Genomic DNA, 21,687 nt, shown 5'->3' with positions numbered 1-21,687 from the left:
AAAAGTTGGGGGAAGGAATGAGGTCTGGAGGAGAGGAAGCATACAGGCTAAAAGAAGGGAAGAAAGATTGTATGCACAGTCAGAAGAAGAAAGTGCAACCAGAGACTCATGAAATCACCAGACAAGGTAGGGAAAATGATTTTATTTTAAATTTAGTGATCAAAATGTGTCTGAATTTATATCTGCTGTCTATATTTTACAATATGGTCCCCTTTTACTAAACAGCAATAGTGGTTTTTAGCGCAGGGAGCCTATGAGCATCAAGAGCAGCGCTGGGCAATCAGCGCAGCTCCCTGTGCTAAAAACTGCTATCGTGGTTTAGTAAAAAGGGAGGGGGGTATATTTGTCTATTTTTGTATGGTTGTTACTGAGGTGATAGTGCATAGAGTCATCTGCTTTGACCTCTTTGAAAAACCCTGGAATAGGAATGATAATTAACATTTTCTATGTGTACAGTGTGCTTTGTGGATTTTTTTTAAATTTTATTGTTGGTAGATCATTTTGACTTGGTCATTTAAAAAGTAGCTCGCAAGCCCAAAAAGTGTGAGCACCCCTGATATATACAGATAATATTGTTTTTAATTCTGTTTTTATCTCTGTTCTTATCCCTATTTTATTGCTGTAAAACGCTTAGTATTTTGATAAGTGTTTTACAATAAACTTGGAAACTTGGAAGAGGGGATAATGAGAGAGAGGGTAGATTTGAGCTTCCTATATTGTGGTTTGAAACCCAAAATAGGGTCACAAAACCTGCATTTGGGGTTATAACCTGATTGATTACATCATGGGAAGTCACACAATTTTATTTCACCATAGTCATGGGGCCATAGCCAAAGCTTGATGAAAGCATTAGGCTAGAGCAGTATTTCTCAACCTTTTCAAGACAAGTACCCCCTAAGGCTAACAAATACCATCCGCGTATCCCCGCCCATTCTCTGCCTCAGACCCGCTCAAACTCTGCCCCTTATTCCACCCCCATAATAATAATACTAATTGTAATGCAATTTCTCCATCCATTTTTCATATACACACACAATATAATCTTATTAATACATAATGGTAACCACAAATTTAAAAACCACAAAGCACACTGTACACAGAGAAAATGTTAATTATCATTTATATTCGGGGAGGGTTTCAAAGATGGCAAGGCAGATGACTTTAAAATATGCAATGTCACCTCAGTAACAACTATAGAAAAATAGACAAATATAGTGCAAAATATAGACAGCAGATATAAATTCTCAAAACTGACACACTTTGATCACTAAATTGAAAATAAAATCATTTTTCCTACCTTTATTGTCTGGTGATTTCATGAGTCTTGTTGCACTTCTTTCTGACTGTGCATCCAATATTTCTTTCTGCCTCCTGCATGCATCCTCTCCTCCAGACCTCATTCCAATCCCCAACCAACAACTCTCTCTGTCCCTCCAGGAGTCCAACTTTTCTTCCTCTCTCATCCCCCAGATCATGTGCAGCAGTTTTCACCAATGCCCACCAGCCCCATGTTCATTTCTCCTTCTATCACCCCTCCCCAACACCATGCCACATCTCTCCCTCCATCACTATGCCCAACATTCTGCCCCTTGCATCCCCTTCAATATATCCCTCTGTTCCCTCTCCACCACCATATTCAACATTTCTCCCTCTCATCCTTCTATTCCCCATGCATCTCTACCTCACTCGTCTCTATGCCCAATTTTCCTCTTCCTTTCCCCATGCGCACCATCTCTTTCCCTCTCACTCACACAGTTAAGCCCAACAATTATCCCTTTCTTTTCCCTCCCTCTCTCCTTCCTATGTCCCAAGTTAGTGCCCCCTTCCTCCCTCCCTTGTGTAAAATGGCCACATTTACTGTTTTTCATATTAATGCCCCCTCCCTTCCTTCTTATGTTCCAAGTTCATGCCCCTATTAATGCCTCTCCCTTCCTTCTGTCCTATTAATGCCCCCTTCCTTCTGTGTCCCGAGTTTGTGCCCCTATTAATACCCCCTTCCTTCTATGTCACGGGTTCGTGCCCCCTCACTGCCTTCCAGCCTTTGTCCCAACGATTGGCTGGCCCAGAACCTTCTCTCCAACGTCAGAATTGACGTCTAGGGGAAGGCTTGTGGGCTGGTGGCATTCAATCACTGCATGCACCTGGCTCTTCTTTGTCCGGAGTTGCGGCAGCAGCAGAGGATAATTGAATGGAGCGGGTTGCGGGCAACGGGGGTGGAAAGGAGGAATCGGCAGTCAGCCCGCATACCCCCTAGGGTACATGTACGGCAGGTTGAGAAACACTGGGCTAGAGTATAAGGAAAGAGAGAATTGTGAATGTGGCTGGCTGAAATCAAATCAATAATCAAAAAATGTGGTCAGTTGGTTAATTGAGTAACTAGGAGTACAGATACTTTTTTCATTTGAGTGTTGGATAGATTTGTTCGGTAAAATAAAGCAATAGTAATGTAAAAACAGTATTGTGTATTTATTCAGGTTCCCTTAATATTGTATTTTGTTTAAAGATATAAACCATTCAGTGTGATATATATATATGCAATAATAGAGGAAATCAGGAAGTTGGGAGGATTTGCAAAACCATTACATAAATCTCAAAATAAAAGCAACTACATAAAAGACATAAAAACCTTCATATATAAGTAATTATAATAACTCAAAAACAATGACAAAAAATAATCAACATGCCATCAGACATCACATTCATCAAATGATCCCCTAAATAGCTGTGCTTCAGTATAAGTGCCTGTCCTGACATCAACACATGTAACTTGCAAAAAATTGTAAATTACGCATGATGTACTTAGGAACGCCCATTTATGTCTGCCATTGACCTGGCTTAAGTGGGTGTGCTTCATTTAGGCATGCCAGTGCAGGTTTTATACCAGTATTCTATAATGGAATTGAGTCACGTAGGCACTCTTTGCGAAGAGTGACATTATATATTACTTGAAAACCAAGATTCAATCAGCATGTGACAAGTAAAATTAACCAGCTACAGTTGGTTAACTTTAGTTAATATGTTTCAACTGAATGTCTGGTCTAAAGTTAACTACACTAACTAGGACAGCTATTTGTACAGCCTGTTCTGCTAAGGTTAAACTGTGCTCTGAGAATGCCCCCTAAGCTTCCTTTTTTTCCCAGGTAAATTTGGTGTGGACTAAATTTAACTGGGGGAGAGTTTAAAAATGAAAATTTCAGATTTGTCTGGTTAACTGCCAAGTTCATCTGGACAAATCTTTTAAATATGGGCATAACAATATACATCAACAAATACTGCAGAACTGTAGCAATTCTTTAAAACAAAATAATTCATAACTGTTAGATCTCATTTTAAAAAGCTGCAGTTGCAAGTCTTGTGCAACAAATGTGACGCAGCCTATTCAATTCCTATGAGATGTGTCGCATTTACTATACTAGGACTTGCTACCGTGCCTTTGTAAAAGGGGCCTTTATCCTTAAATTTTCCAGCCTATCTCTTCACCTAACCACTTGTGGATTAACCATCTCACCACAAACAAATCCTAATAATTAAATTACCTGTCAAACAATAAATTTATCCTCTGTCAGTGCAACTTTGCCAAAAGACAACCTATTCATGTGTGCATGTCCAGTCTTTATCCACTACCCTATAGCTAAATACCTTGGTATTTTATACCAGTGTGAAAAGAAATGTCTTCAACTTCTGCCTAAAACTAACAGGCTAATATTCAGAGGGTCCTATTTGATGAGCAGCAGCTACTAAGCGCCATATTATATAGACAACGCCTTAAGATGTGCGCCCTACTGCTGTCTAACTTAATTGTTTTAATTGGCACAGTAATTGACACTGTCATTTAAAACCGATTAAAAACTCATCTTAAAAAAGTAGGCACTGAAATCACATCTACTGCAGGATGCCTAATGGTGCCTTATGCCTAAGTGAGCATGGTTAGGGGTGGAGTGGGACTTAGGCACAAATCATTAAAGAACTTAGGTGTCTGCAGTGTAGGCCAGGAAAACCCTATATTGCAGACACCTACATTTTCTGGTAAGTGCCATTAACCACAATTCTACAAACAGCGCTTAAGTGTGATTGACACACGGTTTTGTAGGCAGCTGCCAATTTAGACGCCATTTACAGAATCTGGCCTTAAATGTACAAGTCTCCTAACCATGAATTTTCAGCAACACTATACAGGTGAAAGACAATTCTGTTAGCAAGGTGCTCAAGAATGCATGCTTCTTTGCACATGTAAATGCACAAAAAATTTGAACTTATGCGCATAAGTGCAATAAGTGCTATTCTTTAAGGGTGTGCATAAGTAGCAGAGGACACAAATGCAAGGGGGTCATATATTTGGGCAGAGCATGGCAAAGACATGGGTGTGCTTCCCAGTTACATGCATAACTTTACAGAATACAGTAACCAGTATTCAAGCAACTGGCACTCTCACCCAACTGGCAAAAAAATCACCGGCAAAAAAAAAAAATCCCCAAAGCAGCAGTGGCCCTGTGCCACGAATCTCCCTCCCTCCAGCTTTCCTTCCAACCCCGAAGCAAGCAGCAGCAACAGTGATCCTGAGCCGTGAACCCCCCTCCCTCTAGCCCTGAAGCAAGGCAGCGGTCCTGAGCCATGAACCCCCTCCCTCTAGCCCTGAAGCAAGGCAGCGGTCTTGAGCATTGAACCCCCTCCCTCCAGCCCCCAAATAAGGCAGTGATCCTGAGCTGCGAACCCCCTCCCTCCAGTCCTCCCTCCAGCCCCAAAGGAGGCAGCAGTCCTGAGCTATGAAACTCCCTCTCCCCTCATCCCTCCCTCACATACTGAAGTGGCAGTTGGGCAGCAGATTCAGTGCTGAAAACAGGCTGCTCATGGCCAGTCTCGGCAGGACCTTTCTTCTTACACATCACTTCTGACGCAACAGAGGAAGTCCCTGCCAGGGCTGGCCATGACAGTCTGTTTTCAGCACTGCCTCTGCTGACTGTCTGCTGCTACTGCTGCTTCAGTAAGTGATTGGGGGGGGGGGGGGGTTGGGTCCAGGAGGCCAGACCCACGTGAAGGGAGGGAGTGCAGACCAGTGGGGAGGTGGACAGAAGTGTGTGTGGGCCTATGGGAGGAGGGTCCAGCAAGGTGCTGGGGAAGGGAGATGGATGAATGCTGGACCCATAAGTTGGGGGAGAAGGGGTGAGAGAAAGTAACAGAAGGGAAGAACAGATGCTGGACCTACAAATGGGGGTGGGGAGATGATTGAGGTGGAAAGGGAGACAAAATTATTTTTACAGTAACTCTCAAGCAACTAGAAACTATAGTTATCTGGCATCTACCAATCCCCATGGGTGCCGGATAACTGAGAGTTTACTGTACTATAAGTTATGTGCGCCCTTGGCACATTTAGGTTCAGCCAATTACATCTGGTCTATAGCTGGTGTAATTACATGTGCCTAAATGTAAGGTGCACCATGTTGGATTATGCTACTATTCTATGACAGAATCTGGGCACTCAGATGCCATTATGAAATAGGCTTTCACCATATGGTATCAGGACCCCTTCTAGAATTGCCCCAACAGTGCTGCTGAAAATTCCCCCTATCTCGATACTACTGGGATGGGGCAAGAGTGTTTTGCCCAGCTATATGGCTAGCAATGATATTTAGCTATTATCTATATAGATAGGCGCCACCTAGGAAGACTTCTATTCCCTATCTGGACTACTGCTATCATTGTTACCCAATTACAGTTACAGTAAGTTAACTAAGGGTAACCTTAATGTCAGTGGTTAGAGCTACTGCCTCAGCACCCTGAGGTTGTAGGTTAAATCCCCAGGTACTCCTTGTCACTTTGGGCAAGTTACTTAACACTCCATTTCCCCAGGTACAAAATAAGTATATATCTAAAATATGTAAACCACTTTGATTGTAGCCGCAGAAAAAGCGGTTTATCAAGTCCCATCCCCTTTACCCTTTATTTATGCTGTCATAACTGGAACACTCTCTCTTTTCATATAGATATTGTGACTTGCCTAGCCACAGATTACTGTGGAATCCATTTAATTTCTGGCTCCAGGGATACCACATGTATGATTTGGCAGATAGTACAGCAAGTAAGTTAATGAGCAATTTTTTTTTTTTTTAATAATCTTGTAGCTGTTACATAATTGAATATAGTGTGCAGCTATTTTTGCATATTTATTACCATAACTTTAGAATGGTTATCTTTGCTTTGTCTCTTATGCTGTGTTTCAAAAAAAACTCTCAGCTACTGGTAATTATCAAATTTGGTTTAAGTTAATTCCTTCTTTTTAATATTTTGTAAACCGCTCTGATGGCAGTATATAAAATTAAGATAGTAGTAGCCTTCCTCTGGACCGATTCCATCCTTTTTATATCTTTTTGAAGGTGCAGACTCCAGAATTGTATGCACTATTCTAAATCAGGTCTCACCAGGGTCTTAACAGGGGCATCAATATATCATTTTTCTTACTAGCCTTACCTCTTCCTATGCACCTAGCATTCACCATCACTTTTTCAACCTGTTTGGTCACCTTTAGATCATCACATACAATCACACCCAAGTTCCGCTCTTCTGTCATGCATATAAGTTATTTACCCCTAAAATGTATCGTTTCTTCGAGTTTTTGCAGCCCAAAGGCATGACCTTGCATTTCTTAGCATTAAATTTTAGCTGCCAAATTTCAGACCATTCTTCAAGCTTCGCTAGGTCTTTCTTCATGTTATTCACACCATCCTGGACGTCTACTCTATTGCAGATTTTTGTATCATCCACAAAGAGGCAAATCTTTCCTGACAGCCCTTCAGCAATATCCCTTATAAAAATGTTAAAAAGAACAGACCCAAGAACAGAGCCTTGAGACACACCACTGGTAACATCCCTATCCTCAGAGCAATCTCCATTAACCACTATATCGTCTTCCACTCAACCAGTTCTTGATTCAGCCTGTCACTTTGGGGCCTGTCCCTACTGTCAAAGGCTTTGCTAAAATCTAAATACACCACATCTAGCGCACTTCCAGTCAAAGAAATTGATCAGATTTGTCTGACAAGACCTACCTCTAGTCAATCCATGTTGCCTCAGGTCCTTTAATCCACTGGATTCCAGAAACTTCACCATTCTCCATTTTCAAGTGTTTCTATTAATTTATTTACCACAGAAGTCAGACTTGCCTGTAATTCCCTACTTCTTCCGTACTTCCACTTTTGTGTAGAGGGACCACATCCACCCTTTTCTAGTCATCCGGTACCACTCCTGACTCTAGAGAAGCATTAAAAATGTCAGTCAGTGAAGCCACCAGAACTTCCCTAAGTTCCTTCAGCACCCTCGGATGTACACCATCCAGCCCCATCGCTTTGTCTACCTTTAATTTAGCTAGCTCTTCATAAGCACAACCCTCTGAAAATTAATCAGGGTCTAACACTTCTCCATCCTTATTCACATTTGTCTTCTGCGGTCCCACTCCCTGCGCTTCAGCCATGAACACAGAACAGAAATATTTGTTAAGCAATTCAGCCTTTTCTTTATCACCTTCTACATATTCCTCCTCTTCACTTTTGAGTCTCACAATGCCACTTTTGCACTTCTTCCTATCACTGATATATTAAAAAAAATTGTCTTCTCTCTCCCCGTTTTACTGTGTCAGCTATAGTTTTTTCCTTTTGTATCTTTGCTTTTCTGACTACTAGACCAGCCTCTCTTAACTATTCCAGATATTTTTGCCTATCTTCTTCTTTCTGCAATCTTTTGTAGTTTATGAAAGCTAACCTCTTATTTCTTACCTTCTCATCTACTACTTTTAAGATGAAAGCAGCCTTCTTACTTTTATTTACTTGCCTCACAAAAAGGTATGTTGCCCTTACAATAACTCCTTTCAGTTTTGCCTGTTGCATTTCTATTCCTTCCAGACATTTCCATCCAATTTTCTTAAAGTCTAGAACCTTTCCTTTGAATGAGCCCTCCCTATACCCGTCTTAATATTAAACCATACCATACAGTGATCACTGGATGGACTTGAACTTGAACTTTCATCTGGTAATCTTCCCAAACGTCCCTGTAGTACCACCTACTCCTACTTTGTTGTCACTTTACCTAAAGACTGTGCAGCCACAACAGTAAAACTCTTCTTGGAAGGATGGATGAGATAGAGGGCTTCTCTGAAGTAGATTACAGAAGTTTCAATTGTGGATAACAATGATCTCACTTCTAGAGTCCAGAGTCACTATATGCTCTGTCTACACCAGGGGTTCTCAACCCAATCCTCAGGATGTACCAAGCCAGTCTGGTTTTCAAGATATCCACCATGAATATACATGAATAAATTTGAATTCACTGCCTCCATTGTATGCAAATCTATCTCATGCATATTCATTGTGGATATCCTGAAAACCTGCCTGGATTGGTATGTCCCAATGACTGGGCTGAAAACATCTGCCTTAGTGCCTTAGTGACACCAGTCTTCAGTGACCCTACTGGAACTATTGAAAAATGTAATCTTAAATCTGAAACTTTTGTTTTCATGATGGTGAGAAGCGTTTCTGCCAATTCTTGGTGAAACATTTCCTGTTGTTGGCTCTTGTGGTCTTTTAGACTGAGTGAATCATACTGATTGTAGCATGATACTGGATCTAAAATTTAATTTTTAATTTTACCTGTATCTTTTACTTGTAAACACCAGGGTGGAGCACCAGCGGGCATGGCATCCAAACCTATGCAGATTCTATATGGGCATACTGATGAGATATCCAGTGTTAGCATCAGCACGGAACTAGACATGACAGTGTCAGGAGCTAGGGTAAGCTTCTGCTTGTTCTTAAAGAAGAAGTTGAAATTAATCCTCAAGGGTCGTCAATTTCTTTCCTCATGTGTCCTCTTTTCAAGACCCAAATTTTGCAGTTTTTTCCCATCATTAAGTAGGATTGAATCAGGCATACAACTGAATGGGCAACATAAAATAGCTCTCTCAGAGATTAGAACTTATTTTAAAGTTTCATGAGTCACCCTTCCTGTACACAACAGTCTCCGTAGTATCTGTTTTCATTTCAGGCCGCCAAATTGAATACATGGATCGGCAAAATGATGTTAGAAGCTTCCTCTTATTTAGATTTTAGAAAATTGCTAAAGACTCAACTATTCATCAGATTGGTATCTTAACGTTCTTTGCTTTTTTAACATATCTTTCCAATTTTATTCATTAAACCAAACTCTATCTGTTCCAACTGGTCTACTCCCAAATCTGCAGGAATTTTCTTTTTCTGTGGGATATAATATAAATTTGTTATGGGCAATTTCTCTACGTCGGCCAACCCCAATACTTCTTTGAAATATTTCCAACCATTAAAATTTCTGGAGATATAAATGGGTTTTGGGGAAATTGACCAATCATAGTTTTTTTGCCCTTAAGATATTTTCCATTTTCTCAAATTTCATGTGGGTAATATGAAAATCTTTACCAACTGATGAAGATACCGCTTGCAATGTAACAACATGGGACTCAGTTGTTGTAATACGTTTTTCCATAATCTTCAAGTTTGAATCAACATTTTGCAACTTATTAACTACTTCCTTTGAAAATTTTTTATTTTGGGTCACCACTGATGTTAATAACCCCTCCACTCTAGTGTTAATATGCCATAAATCTTTAAGGGAAACTTCCTGTGGCTCATCCTGTGTTTCTCTTACAACTAAAGCCTCCTCCTGAAAGATAAGGCTTTGGGCATCTCCCCATAAACTAGTGAGGTAGATTCCTGTTGGTCTGATACTCCCACAGATTGAGAATTGGAACCATTCTTGGGTTCCAGAACAACAGTGGTATTAGGTGGAGAAGAGGGAGTTCTTTCTAGGGGACTGAGCGAGGCCCCTGATAGTGAATCGGTACCACGATTGTGACCTAAGGCACTGGTAGACACAAGGTGTCTATCTATGGGGCCAGCCATAATAGGTGTGGAAACTTTTGCCTTCCCTTTTCTTTTCCCCATAATATATCAAGAAAATTTCATACATACATATCACAAATATCTCCCGTGTCTCCAAGGGGTCTGACCTGCCCCTTAGGGCATGCCCCTTTGGGCCACTCCCTGCGGCCACGCACCGCAGTCGCAGCGTCCTTTTCACTCGCGGGTGCAGGACCCGAGTGACGTCAGGGAGTCTGTCTTCACGGGTGCCCGCCGAGATTCGGCACCCGAAGTCTCCTGCTTTGGTGTTATTGAGCACTGCTATCCAGGCACAGCAAACGGGTCCCTCAAATTGCACCTCAGATTCAGGGTTTTCTCCCCATATTTTTTCTTTTCTTTTTCTTTTGGTCAAAATTTCTATGACCATATCAGTATTGAAAAAAGATCCAGAACTTTAATGCTCACTCTAAAGCAGGGCTGCCCAAATCTGATCTTCGAGATCCTCTGAAGGGCCAGGTTTTCAGGATATTCACAATGAACATGCATGAGAGAGATTTGCATACCAAGAAGGCAGTGCAGGCAAATCTCTCTCATGCATATTCATTGTGGATATCCTGAAAACCTGGCCTGCCAGTAGATTTTGAGGACCGGACTTGGGCAGCCCTGCTCTAAAGGATTAATTTTATAAATTCATTTTCATATGTACAGTACATGGCTTCATACACACAAATGGTCTCGTATAAAATCCAACCAGAATACATAGCGTATTCTTTGCTGGTAGATGTGTAGTAAATAGATACAGTTTGAGCGGAGCATAGGCAGCGTTCACTGGTACATGTGGTGATTATTCAAGTACATATATAAATACTTGATTTTTCATATGACACTTAAAATACACAATGCCACACATGCATGCACCTGCAAAGTGGTATGTGCATCTGAACTGGAAAATTTTGCTTAATTCTTGATCTTTGCATTTCCTATTTATGTATCTAAGGATGTAAATTATCCTGTTACATTCTTACTTCTTGTTTTCATTATTGCTTTCAGGATGGCATTGTGATCATTCATTCAATTCGCAGAGGTCAGTACATGAGAACTTTGCGGCCTCCTTGTGAAAGCTCCCTCGTGCTGACCATTCCCAACCTGGCTGTATCCTGGGATGGACACATTGTTGTCCACACATGTATTGAAGGAAAAAACACACTCAAGGTATTAGTCAAAAATCTTAATAATATAGAATTTGTGCACTATAGATGAACTGTATGGGGGCTGATTGAAAAGGAATGAGACAGGTATTGTTATTCAGAATCAGATAACTCTACAGGATCTGAACATTTTTAATTTTCAAAGTAGTGTCCTTCACATTCAATACAATTTTTGAAGCAATTCAAAGACATGCAGTAGACTGCTTTGTGACATCATTTTAGTGCTGTGGTATTTTTCACTTCATCATCTGAAGAGAACTTCTTTCCATGCAGTTGTTTTTTCAGGGTTGGGAATGCCCAGAAATCACAGGCTGCTCTTTCCAAGTTTAACACAAAATTCAATCACACACCTCTGGCATACTCTCACATATACATTTTCCTCATCTGCCATGACGAAACTTAACAAAGTTCTTCCTCTCGCTGTGACCAACAGTGAAGACTATGGCAGTCTAACTGCAGGTTCAGGAAGGAACGGCCGACGAGAATCAGGAAGACGCCCATCACACGACTCCAGTTCCGGGGACATCTGATCGACATCCCCAAAGGAAGCGCAGAATAATAGTCATCGGGGACTCCATGTTGAGGGGCACCGAGGGACCAATATGCAGACCAGATGTGCAGTCGAGGGAGGTCTGCTGTCTGCCTGGAGCCAGAATACGAGATGTGACAGCCTGTCTTGATAGGCTTCTCAGGCCCAAGGACCACTTCCCGATGCTGCTCATCCACGTCGGAACGAATGACACTGCCAAGAACACTCTGGAGGGCATAGCTAGAGACTTCAGAGCTCTGGGGGAGAGGCTGAAGCAGACAGGAGCACAGGTAGTATTCTCTTCAATTCTTCCTGTTAGGGGCAAGGGAAGAGACAGGGACGAACGTATTCTGAAGACAAATGAGTGGCTACAACGATGGTGCTGGGAAATGAACTTCGGATTCCTGAATCACGGGGAGGCACTACAGGGACTCCAGGGATCAGATGGACTCCACCTGACCAACAGAGGTAAGAACGTCTTCGGACACCGAGTAGCCCGCCTGCTTCGAAGGGCTTTAAACTAGGTAAGTTGGGGGAGGGTACCCATTTATATACCGGAGCAGTAAGTAACAATCCTAATAAGGTGAACCAAAACTCCACTTCTAAGTCAGAGGTAAGTACCCTTGCTGCAAAAGATTCGCTAGGAGACACTCTAATTCAGATGGGTAACTCTCTAAAGGGGTTTAGACACAAAGAGTGGAGAGCTATGTATGTAAATGCACACAGCCTAGGGAATAAATTTCTAGAACTAGAAACAGAAATAGTAAATGCAGACCTAGACGTGGTAGCAATATCCGAAACATGGTTCACTGACTCTCATGGGTGGGATATAACTATACCAGGATATAACCTGCTTCGCCAAGATAGAGAGGGTAAATTGGGAGGTGGGGTAGCACTTTACATCAAAGAGAACATCAAGACAACTAGGATCACAGATGTCAAGTACACTGGGGAATCCATCTGGGTAAACCTGGCCAGAGGCGGAGAGAAATGCCTATACCTCGGTGTGGTATACAGACCTCCAAGACAATCGGAGGACAAAGACAATGAATTAATTGAAGACATTGAGAATATCACCTTACGGGGGGACGTTGTCCTGTTAGGGGACTTCAACATGCCTGATGTAGACTGGAACACATTCTCAGCAACAACTTGTAGTAGCAAGAGGATATTAACATCCATGAAGGGAGTACAGCTCAAACAAATGGTACTAGAGCCCACTAGGGCCCAGGCCATCCTGGACCTGATACTTACGAACGGGGAAAGCGTCACGGAAGTCTTGGTGGGAGAAACGCTGGCAACCAGTGACCATAACATGGTATGGTTCAACCTTAGAAAGGGCTTCCCTAGATCACAAACAAAAACGAAGGTACTCAATTTCCGGGGCACTGACTTCGCAAGCATGGGTGATTTCGTCCATCAGACGCTACAGGCTCTGGAAACAACGGATGATGTGGAAGCTATGTGGTCAACACTGAAAAGGACACTACACGAAGCAACTATCCGCTACATAAAATCGGTAAATAAACAACAAAGAAAGAAGAAACCCCGTTGGTTCACTGATGAGATCTCACACCTAGTCAAGGACAAGAAAAGAGCATTTCTTTCATACAAATGCACCGGGGAGAAAGAAGCTAAAATTGAATACAAGACAAGGTCTGCAGCGGTCAAAACAGCAGTCAGGGAGGCCAAACTTCGAGTGGAAGAAACTCTAGCAAAGAACATTAAGAAAGGGGACAAATCCTTCTTCAGGTATATTAGTGACAGGCAGAAGAACACAAATGGGAAAGTACGTCTTAGAACAGCAGATGGGATTTATGTGGAAACAGATTCCGAAAAAGCCAAACTACTGAACGATTACTTCTGCTCAGTCTTTACCTGCGAGGCACCTGGACACGGGCCACAGCTGGAAGCAAAGCCAAGCAAGGAAGACCCATTTCAGAATCTTGGGTTCTCACCAGCTGATGTTTACAGCGAACTGTCAAGACTCAAGGTAAGCAAAGCCATGGGACCAGACAAATTGCACCCACGAGTTCTCAGGGAGCTGTGCGATGTCCTGGCGGAACCATTAACCATGCTCTTCAATCTCTCCCTAAGTACAGGGAGAGTCCCCCTGGACTGGAAAACAGCTAACGTCGTTCCTCTGCACAAAAAGGGTTGCAGAGCGGAGGCTGCAAATTACAGACCATGAGTCTCACATCAATAGTGTGTAAACTCATGGAAACTCTACTTAAATGTAAATTAGACACGATTTTGGATGAGGGGAATCTAAGGGATCCTAGTCAACATGGATTCACTAAGGGTAGATCATGCCAATCCAATCTTATCAGCTTCTTTGATTGGGTAACAGGAAAGCTGGACTCGGGAGAGTCTCTGGACATAGTGTACTTAGACTTCAGTAAAGCTTTCGACAGCGTCCCACACCGTAGACTATTAAACAAGATGAAATCGATTGGGTTAGGCGAGACACTAATTGCATGGGTCAAAGATTGGCTGAGTGGAAGACGTCAGAGGGTGATGGTCAACGGCACCCTCTCTGAGATATCGGAGGTGACCAGCGGAGTGCCACAGGGCTCGGTCCTGGGTCCACTCCTTTTTAACATATTCATAAGAGACTTGACCCAAGGGCTTCAGGGTAAAGTAACTCTATTCGCTGATGACGCCAAACTATGTAATATAGTAAGTGAAAGCAATCTGCAGGATAGTATGACGCAGGATCTGCTTACGTTGGAAAACTGGTCCTCGACATGGCAGCTGGGCTTCAACGCTAAGAAGTGTAAGGTTATGCATCTCGGTAGCAGAAATCCATGCAAACCTTACACCTTAAATGGAGAAACACTAGCTAGGACTTCAGAAGAAAGAGACTTGGGAATAATCATCAGTGCAGACATGAAGGCCGCCAAACAAGTAGAGAAGGCCTCATCCAAAGCAAGGCAACTTATGGGATGTATCAATAGAAGCTTCGTTAGCCGCAAATCTGAAGTCATAATGCCACTGTACAGAACCATGGTGAGACCTCATCTGGAATACTGTGTGCAATTCTGGAGGCCACATTACCGTAAAGACGTGCTTAGAGTTGAGTCGGTTCAGCGGATGGCCACTAGGATGATCTCGGGGCTCAAGGGTCTCTCGTACGAAGAAAGACTAAACAAATTGCAGCTCTACACTCTAGAGGAGCGCAGGGAGAGGGGGGACATGATTGAGACATTTAAATACATCACGGGACGTGTCGAGGTGGAAGAAGACATCTTCTTTCTCAGGGGACCCTCGGTCACAAGGGGACATCCATTCAAACTCAGAGGAGGGAAATTCGATAGTGACATAAGGAAGTATTTCTTCACAGAAAGGGTTGTAGATCACTGGAACAAGCTTCCAGAGCAGGTGATCAAGGCCACCAGCGTTATTGACTTTAAGAATAAATGGGATGCCCTAGTAGGATCCTTACAAGGGTCGAGTTAAGGAACTAGGTCATTAGTACTCAGACTTAATGGGGTGGGTCAGTAGAGTGGGCAGACTTGATGGGCTATAGCCCTTTTCTGCCGTCATCTTTCTATGTTTCTATGTTTCTATTTGAGCTTCACAAGAACCAGCACTGAGTTGCCACATCTATTTCGTGGAAAAAAACCAGAGGTAGTCTCATTACTTTTCAATCAGGCTTCACCAAAATTAAGCAGGTAGTTTGCCAATTTTGTAATGGAAATTATGTTTGTAAATTCCATTATAGAATTAGTAGCATAAACCAGCAACACACCTACATTTAGGCATGTCCATTAGTGCCAGGTCTATGACTGGCAAAAGTGTTAGTACCCAAATGCAGCACTTTAATATGCATAATTTATATGTGTTCTGTAAGTTATGTGTGTAAATGGTGGCCACCACCTTTGTCCCACCCATACTCATCTCCCGTGAATACTCCCCTTACATTTATGCGCTAAGGTATTTGTATACATATATGTAGAATACTGCTGAGTGTACTTATGCATACAATTGGTACTTAATTTTAGGCTGCCTGTTATACTGTAGAATTAGAGAGTTTGTGGTTATATTTCTATACATCTATGAACCTTTTTTTCCTAGCCCCTTATATAAATGTGTCTGTGTATTGTTTTTATTATATATAATTTTTGTTATCCACCTTGAATAAAGGCAGGCTATGACTTTAATAAATAAATACATTATATTTCTGGTGCAATGTATCTAGGAGTCCTGACTATAGGTAATATCCCCCTTCTAGCAAGTTGTGTTGCAGAAGGATGAAATTTACATTCTTCAATTCTGCCTCCTTCACCAGTAGTTGTAGTGCCCCCTTCATTTTTTTCCTTCGTCAAGTGAGTTGAGAAAGGTGTATTTCTGATCTGCTCTGATCTTAATTATAATTTTTTTTTTTTTTTTTTGGGGGGGTGTTAATCTGAACTGTCAGGCTTTTCATTGCTAAGAGGTTCCCAGTGACCCTGGGACAGCTCTGCCTGGAAGAGGAGTCTGCGGCTGGCAGGGTTACCCTCAGGGTACCTGTCCAGCCAGCCTGCATTAGTTCATGTGGATCTCAGGGACTGTTCCCCTGGAAGCTAGCTTGCAATCAAATTTATCGGGTGCTCGAGCACAGGATGTTTGGCTCCTGTGTCAATCTGTGTGGGCTTGACTTGGTGCTGACTGCGTTTCCCTCCACCCGCTGTTGCATGGATCTCTGACTTCAGTCTGACTGGCAGCGCAAAGATTGCAGTGCTGGACTGAAGTTAATGATTGAGGCAGTGTCTTCTCCATATTAGAGAATGACACAGGGAGAAATTTTTCCCCATCTGCGCAGAAGCTCATTTTCCCATCCCCTCCTGGAGAGTTCTTTTCCTGTCCCTGCCTCATCCCTACAGGCTCTGTCCTCATCTGCATAAGCCTCAAACACTTTAAAATCATAAGTGTTCAAGGCTTGTGCAGTTAAGGTAGAGCTTACAGGAATGGACAGGATGGGGAAATTGATTTGTCCCTGTGTTCTCTTCTCCATATTATAGCTAGTGAGAAAACTGAAGCAGGCACAACACCAGCACTGACTGTGAGTACAGCCCATTGATGTCTATAGGAAAACTAGGGGGGGGGGGTTGAATTGGACAGTTTTCAGCATTTCTAGAGCCAGAGTTAGGGTCCACCTCCAAAAAAATCTTTCTCTCAATTTTTTGGGCCTTTGATTTGGGCTCCCTGAGCCATTTTTGGCACAACCATGCTGCTGCAGCAGTTATCTTAGTTTTCCCAATTTTGTTTTAAAAGCCTCTATCTGCTTCAATACCTCTCAATTTTGTGCAAAATTGGTTCTGATGGACTCCCCAGGCCAATATATCCTTATATAATGCCATATTTGCGCTGGCTGCGGAGCATCCGTGTACTGTGTGTCACAGGGCATGTGAGAGGGAGGGTGGAAGCCTTGGGCTTAGCCTCCCCTAGTACCTCTAGGGCTGGGGGATCACAGATGACTAAAATAATGTATATAGAATAAAGAGAGATCAATCATAAATCCACAAAAATACCTCCCTTTTCTTCAATTTTCAAATTCTTAATTAGAAACAGTGATGAAGTTTTCTCATATCAGACTTATCTTCACTGATCACACATTTAAAGTTCTTTATAGAGGAGAGGCCTCAGATCCCCGTGCGTTGCCAGTGATTAACTATACAACAGCACTAGATAGGGAACTAACCTCATCGGCACTCTCCCCCTCCTGCCTAATTTTAAGATGATGTATATAAAAAAAACCTGATAATAAACTTAGCTTCAATTAGGCAGGGAGTTCTTATGAGTTCTTTTATCTCTCAGCTTCTGTTTTCTTTGCTGCGGTCTGTTCCTGGAACGAACAGAAGCTGAGAGATATAAGAACTCATAAGAACTCCCTGCCTAATTGAAGCTAAGTTTATAATCAGTTTTTTTGAGAGTTTTTTGATATATATCATCTTAAAATTAGGCAGGAGGGGGAGAGTGCCAATGCGGTTAGTTCCCTATCTAGTGTTGTATAGTTAATCACTGGCAACGCACGGGGATCTGAGGCCTCTCCTCTATAAAGAACTTTAAATGTGTGATCAGTGGAGATAAGTCTGATATGAGAAAACTTCATCACTGTTTCTAATTAAGAATTTGAAAATTGAATAAAAGGGAGGTATTTTTGTGGATCACAGATGACTCCCTTTCATAAAAGGAAACCCCCTCTGGAGCCATTGGACAGCGACTTGGTGAAGCGCAAATGCATGGATGCCATGGAACCCAGGAAGAGACTAAAAGAGCCCTGAAGGGGACCTTAGGAGCCTCTGGTCAGGGCTTTACCCCAGATTTTGTAAGTCTAGCATGGAAAGCCTATAAAAATTGTCGGGGTTCTTCTGCACTGTCTGAAGGAAAGCCAGTGGCAGCGCAAGGGGATTTACAGCCGTTAAGCAAACCCACCCAGAAGAAGTTCCCTTTTCCAGAAGATCAGATTGAGGTGACTGGAGATCAGATTCTATACATCTGCTGTCCCAGCATGTGTCTTCCCTTGTAGGAGATTCACGTCAGAGGAAAGGCCCTGACGGGGCCGTGAACAACCTATTATTAGCACTGCCCCCTGCTGACCAGCTGCTGCTTAGGGTAAGGAAAAGAGAGAGAGGGAGTGGGGATTCACGACTCAGGACCGCTGCCTGCTTCTGCTGCTTCAGGACTGGAGGGAGGGGGGATTTGTGGCTCAGGACAGCTGCCACTTCTGCTTCTTTGGGGCAGGAGGGAGGGAATGAATTGAGATCTGGCCTTTGTACAGTATTGTACAGTAACTCTCAGGCAACCACCAATCCATGGGTGCCGAATAACTGAGATTCTACTTGTAGTACTTAATCTCAAATGACTCGTGACTATTGCTGCAGAAGGAGCTTCTACCCCCTTCAGTCCAGGGATGTGAAGACTTTTTGGTCTCTTATTAACTTTTTAAAAATACTTCTGTAATTGTTTTTCCTTGCTGAAATTGTAGAGTACATTATATATATCAGTTGACGCAAATTCTTTTGAATTGTATTTTTTAGCATCCTGCTATCTTACTAACAATAGTTCTGCAAATTCATTTTTCAGTTCTATCAACACTCTGAGATATATGCCATCTATCCAGGCAAGTTACTACTGTTCAATTTGTCAAATTGATCCATTACATCATCCAGTGTTACAGAGATTTGTATGATTCATCAGAATTGAATACAATTTCTGGCACTGGTATCTCCCCATCTTCTTCAATGAAGACTGAGACAAAGAATTCATTTAATCTCTCTGCTATATCCTTGTCTTCCTTGAGACCCCCTTATATCTCTCGATTGTCTAGCGGTCCAACTGATTCTCTTCCTGGCTTCTTGCTTTTAATATACCTAAAAAAGTTTTAATATGTGTTTTTGCTTCAAACGCAATCTTCTTTCCAGGATTTCTCTTCGCCTTCCTTATAAGCACCTTGAATTTGACTTGACATTCATTGTGTTGTTTACAATTATTTTCAGTCGGATCCTTCTTCTGCTTTCTGAAGGATTCTCTTTTAGCTCTAATAGCTTCCTTCACCTTACTCATTAACCATGCTGACTGCTGTTTGGCCTTCTTTCCTCCTTTTTTAATACATAGAATATATCTAGTCTGGGCTTCCAGGATGGAATTTTTAATAACATCTACGCCTGATGTATATTTTTGACATTTGCAGCTGCACCTTTAAGTTTCTTTTTTACCATTCTCCACATGTTATCATAGTCTCCTTTTAAGTGCTGTTGTATTGAATTTCCTGTGTAAACTTATTCCAGGGATTATATCAAATCTGATCATGTTATGATCACTGTTATCAAGCAGCTCCAGCACCATTACCTTCCTCCCCAATTCATGTGCTCCATTAAAAACTAGATCTAGAATTGCTTCACATCTTGTCGGTTCCTGAACCAGCTGCTCCATAAAGCAGTCCTTGATCAAGGAATTTTATCTCCCTTGTATGCCCTGATGATACATTTACCCAGTCAATATCGGGGTAGCTGAAATCATCCATTATTACTATGTTACCCAATTTGTTAGCTTCCCTAATTTCTGATAACATTTCAGCATCTGTCCATTCATCCTGGTCAGCCAGATAGTAGTACACTGCTATCACTATCCTTTTCCCCCTTATACACGCAATTTCTACCCATAGGGATTCTAAGGTGTGTTTCTGTTCCTGTAGAATTTTAAGTCTGTTTGATTCAAGGCCATCCTTAACATATAACACTATGCCTCCACCGATTTGATCCACCCTATCATTACAATATAACTTGTACCCCGGTATGACAGTGTCCCATTGTTATCTTCCTTCCACTAGGTTTCAGAGATGCCTATTATATCTATCTTTTCATTTAGTGCAATATATTCTAACTCTCCCATCTTGTTTCTTAGGCATCTGGCATTTACATACAGCCATTTCAAACAATGTTTGTCATATCTGTTTACAATTTGCTCAGCAGTTGGCATGGATAATTAGTAATCTTTAAAATCAGCCTGTTCTGAATTTAAGGAAACCTTGTTTACTGTGTCCTATATTGCAATCTCACTATCAGGATGCTCTGTCTTCCATTAATTACCCTAGCCACGGTATTCAGAGTAACCTGTAAGGATTTCAAATATTTCTTAGAAATAATAGTTAATTACACCCTAATTACAATAGTCAATATGTAGTAAAATCAAGTTTTGTACCACAAGAAGAAAATTGGCAGTCATCTTTTTAAAGAACTTACGTCCTCTTTTACAAAAGCCGCACTACCGTGTTTCCCCGATGATAAGGCAGGGCCATCAAATAAGACAGCCCCCCCTTTTTAGAAAAAATTGTAAAATAAGGCACCCCCCCCCCGCAAATAAGCCACCCACCGATACCTGCGCTTACCCGAATCGGGTGGTACGGTGGGTGACTCCGTGTGGTCCCTCCGTCTACCGCGGGGGTCGGCAACCCGCGGCTCCAGAGCCACATGCGGCTCTTTTCCACCTTTGCTGTGGCTCCGGTAGTGTGTCACGCAGGCATGCAACTTACAAGTCCGGCGTCGCGGCGGGAAATAGCCATGCTGAGCAGTGAGCTCAGCACGTACACAGATGAAAGCCTTGCTTGCTGATTGGTCCGGCGGCCGTGCCGCCGGACCAATCAGCAAGCAAGGCTTTCATCTGTGTAGTGCTGAGCTCACTGCTCAGCATGGCTATTTCCCGCCGCGACACTGGACTTGTAAGGTGCACGCCTGAAAAAGAAATCATCCTGGCCGGGGTCGGTGTCATGCTCCGGAGATCTACAGCCTTCCTATCTCCCTCTCCCTTCTACCTGCTTCCGGCCACATCCCCTGCTCCGCGGCTCTCTTCGGCAACTCAGCAGCAGCGATCGACACAAGCTTCTGACGTCGGGGCCTACCCTCTGCGAGTCCCGCTTGTTTCAACTTCCATTTTCCACAAAGGCGGGACTCGTAGAGGGAAGGCCTCGATGTCGGTAGCTTGTCTTGATCACCGCTGCTGACAAGTTGCTGAAGAGAGCCGCAGAGCAGGGGGGTGTTGCCAGGTGCAGGTAGAAGGGAGAGGGCCAGATGCAGGACTCGTGGGTGAGGGAGCAGAAGAGAGAGAGAAAGAGAGAGGGGAGGGAAACAAAAGGAAATATTTCATACTTGGCTGGGCCGGAGTGGAGGGAGGGTGGAAAGATTCTAGCTACAGGGTGCAGTAACAAAGGAAAAGGGGGGGAAAGCTGAAAATGGAGATAGTGACACAAAGAAGAGAAAGGGTAAGCAGGACCTACTGAATAAGGATAGAGATACAGAGGGGACATGAAAGGGTAAATAAGGCATCCCCCCGAAAATAAGCCCTAGAGCATATTTTGGCCTTCCAAAAAAAATAAGACAGTGTCTTACCATCGGGGAAACACGGTAGCGGCTGCCACGCTGAAACAGCCCTGAAGCCCTTTAAATCTCTATGGTCTTCGGGGACACTAGCACGGCTTTGTAAAACAGGCCGTTAAAGTTCTGGGCTTGGAAAAAATGTTTGATAACATAAGAAATATGTCCCTTCATCTTGAGAGAGAGGTCTAAAATAACCCCAAGTGTCTTAAGAGTTG

At 42.6% G+C, this 21,687-nt stretch overlaps 1 protein-coding gene across 3 annotated transcripts in view; it reads left to right on the top strand.

Moving 5' to 3' along the window:
* NBEAL1 (neurobeachin like 1) overlaps nucleotides 1-21,687 on the top strand; it is a 400,332-nt gene that overhangs the window by 365,122 nt on the left and 13,523 nt on the right. For all 3 annotated transcript variants that reach the window (XM_033945971.1, XM_033945972.1, XM_033945970.1), the window contains 3 exons: nucleotides 5,982-6,076; nucleotides 8,663-8,779; nucleotides 10,929-11,090. In XM_033945971.1, coding sequence (XP_033801862.1) covers nucleotides 5,982-6,076; nucleotides 8,663-8,779; nucleotides 10,929-11,090 — 374 coding nt within the window. The remainder of the gene's footprint in view (nucleotides 1-5,981; nucleotides 6,077-8,662; nucleotides 8,780-10,928; nucleotides 11,091-21,687) is intronic.

The sequence above is a fragment of the Geotrypetes seraphini genome, chromosome 5 (genome assembly GCF_902459505.1).
Source record: "Geotrypetes seraphini chromosome 5, aGeoSer1.1, whole genome shotgun sequence".
Lineage (NCBI taxonomy): Eukaryota > Metazoa > Chordata > Amphibia > Gymnophiona > Dermophiidae > Geotrypetes > Geotrypetes seraphini.
This window is presented reverse-complemented; position numbering and strand designations above follow the sequence as displayed.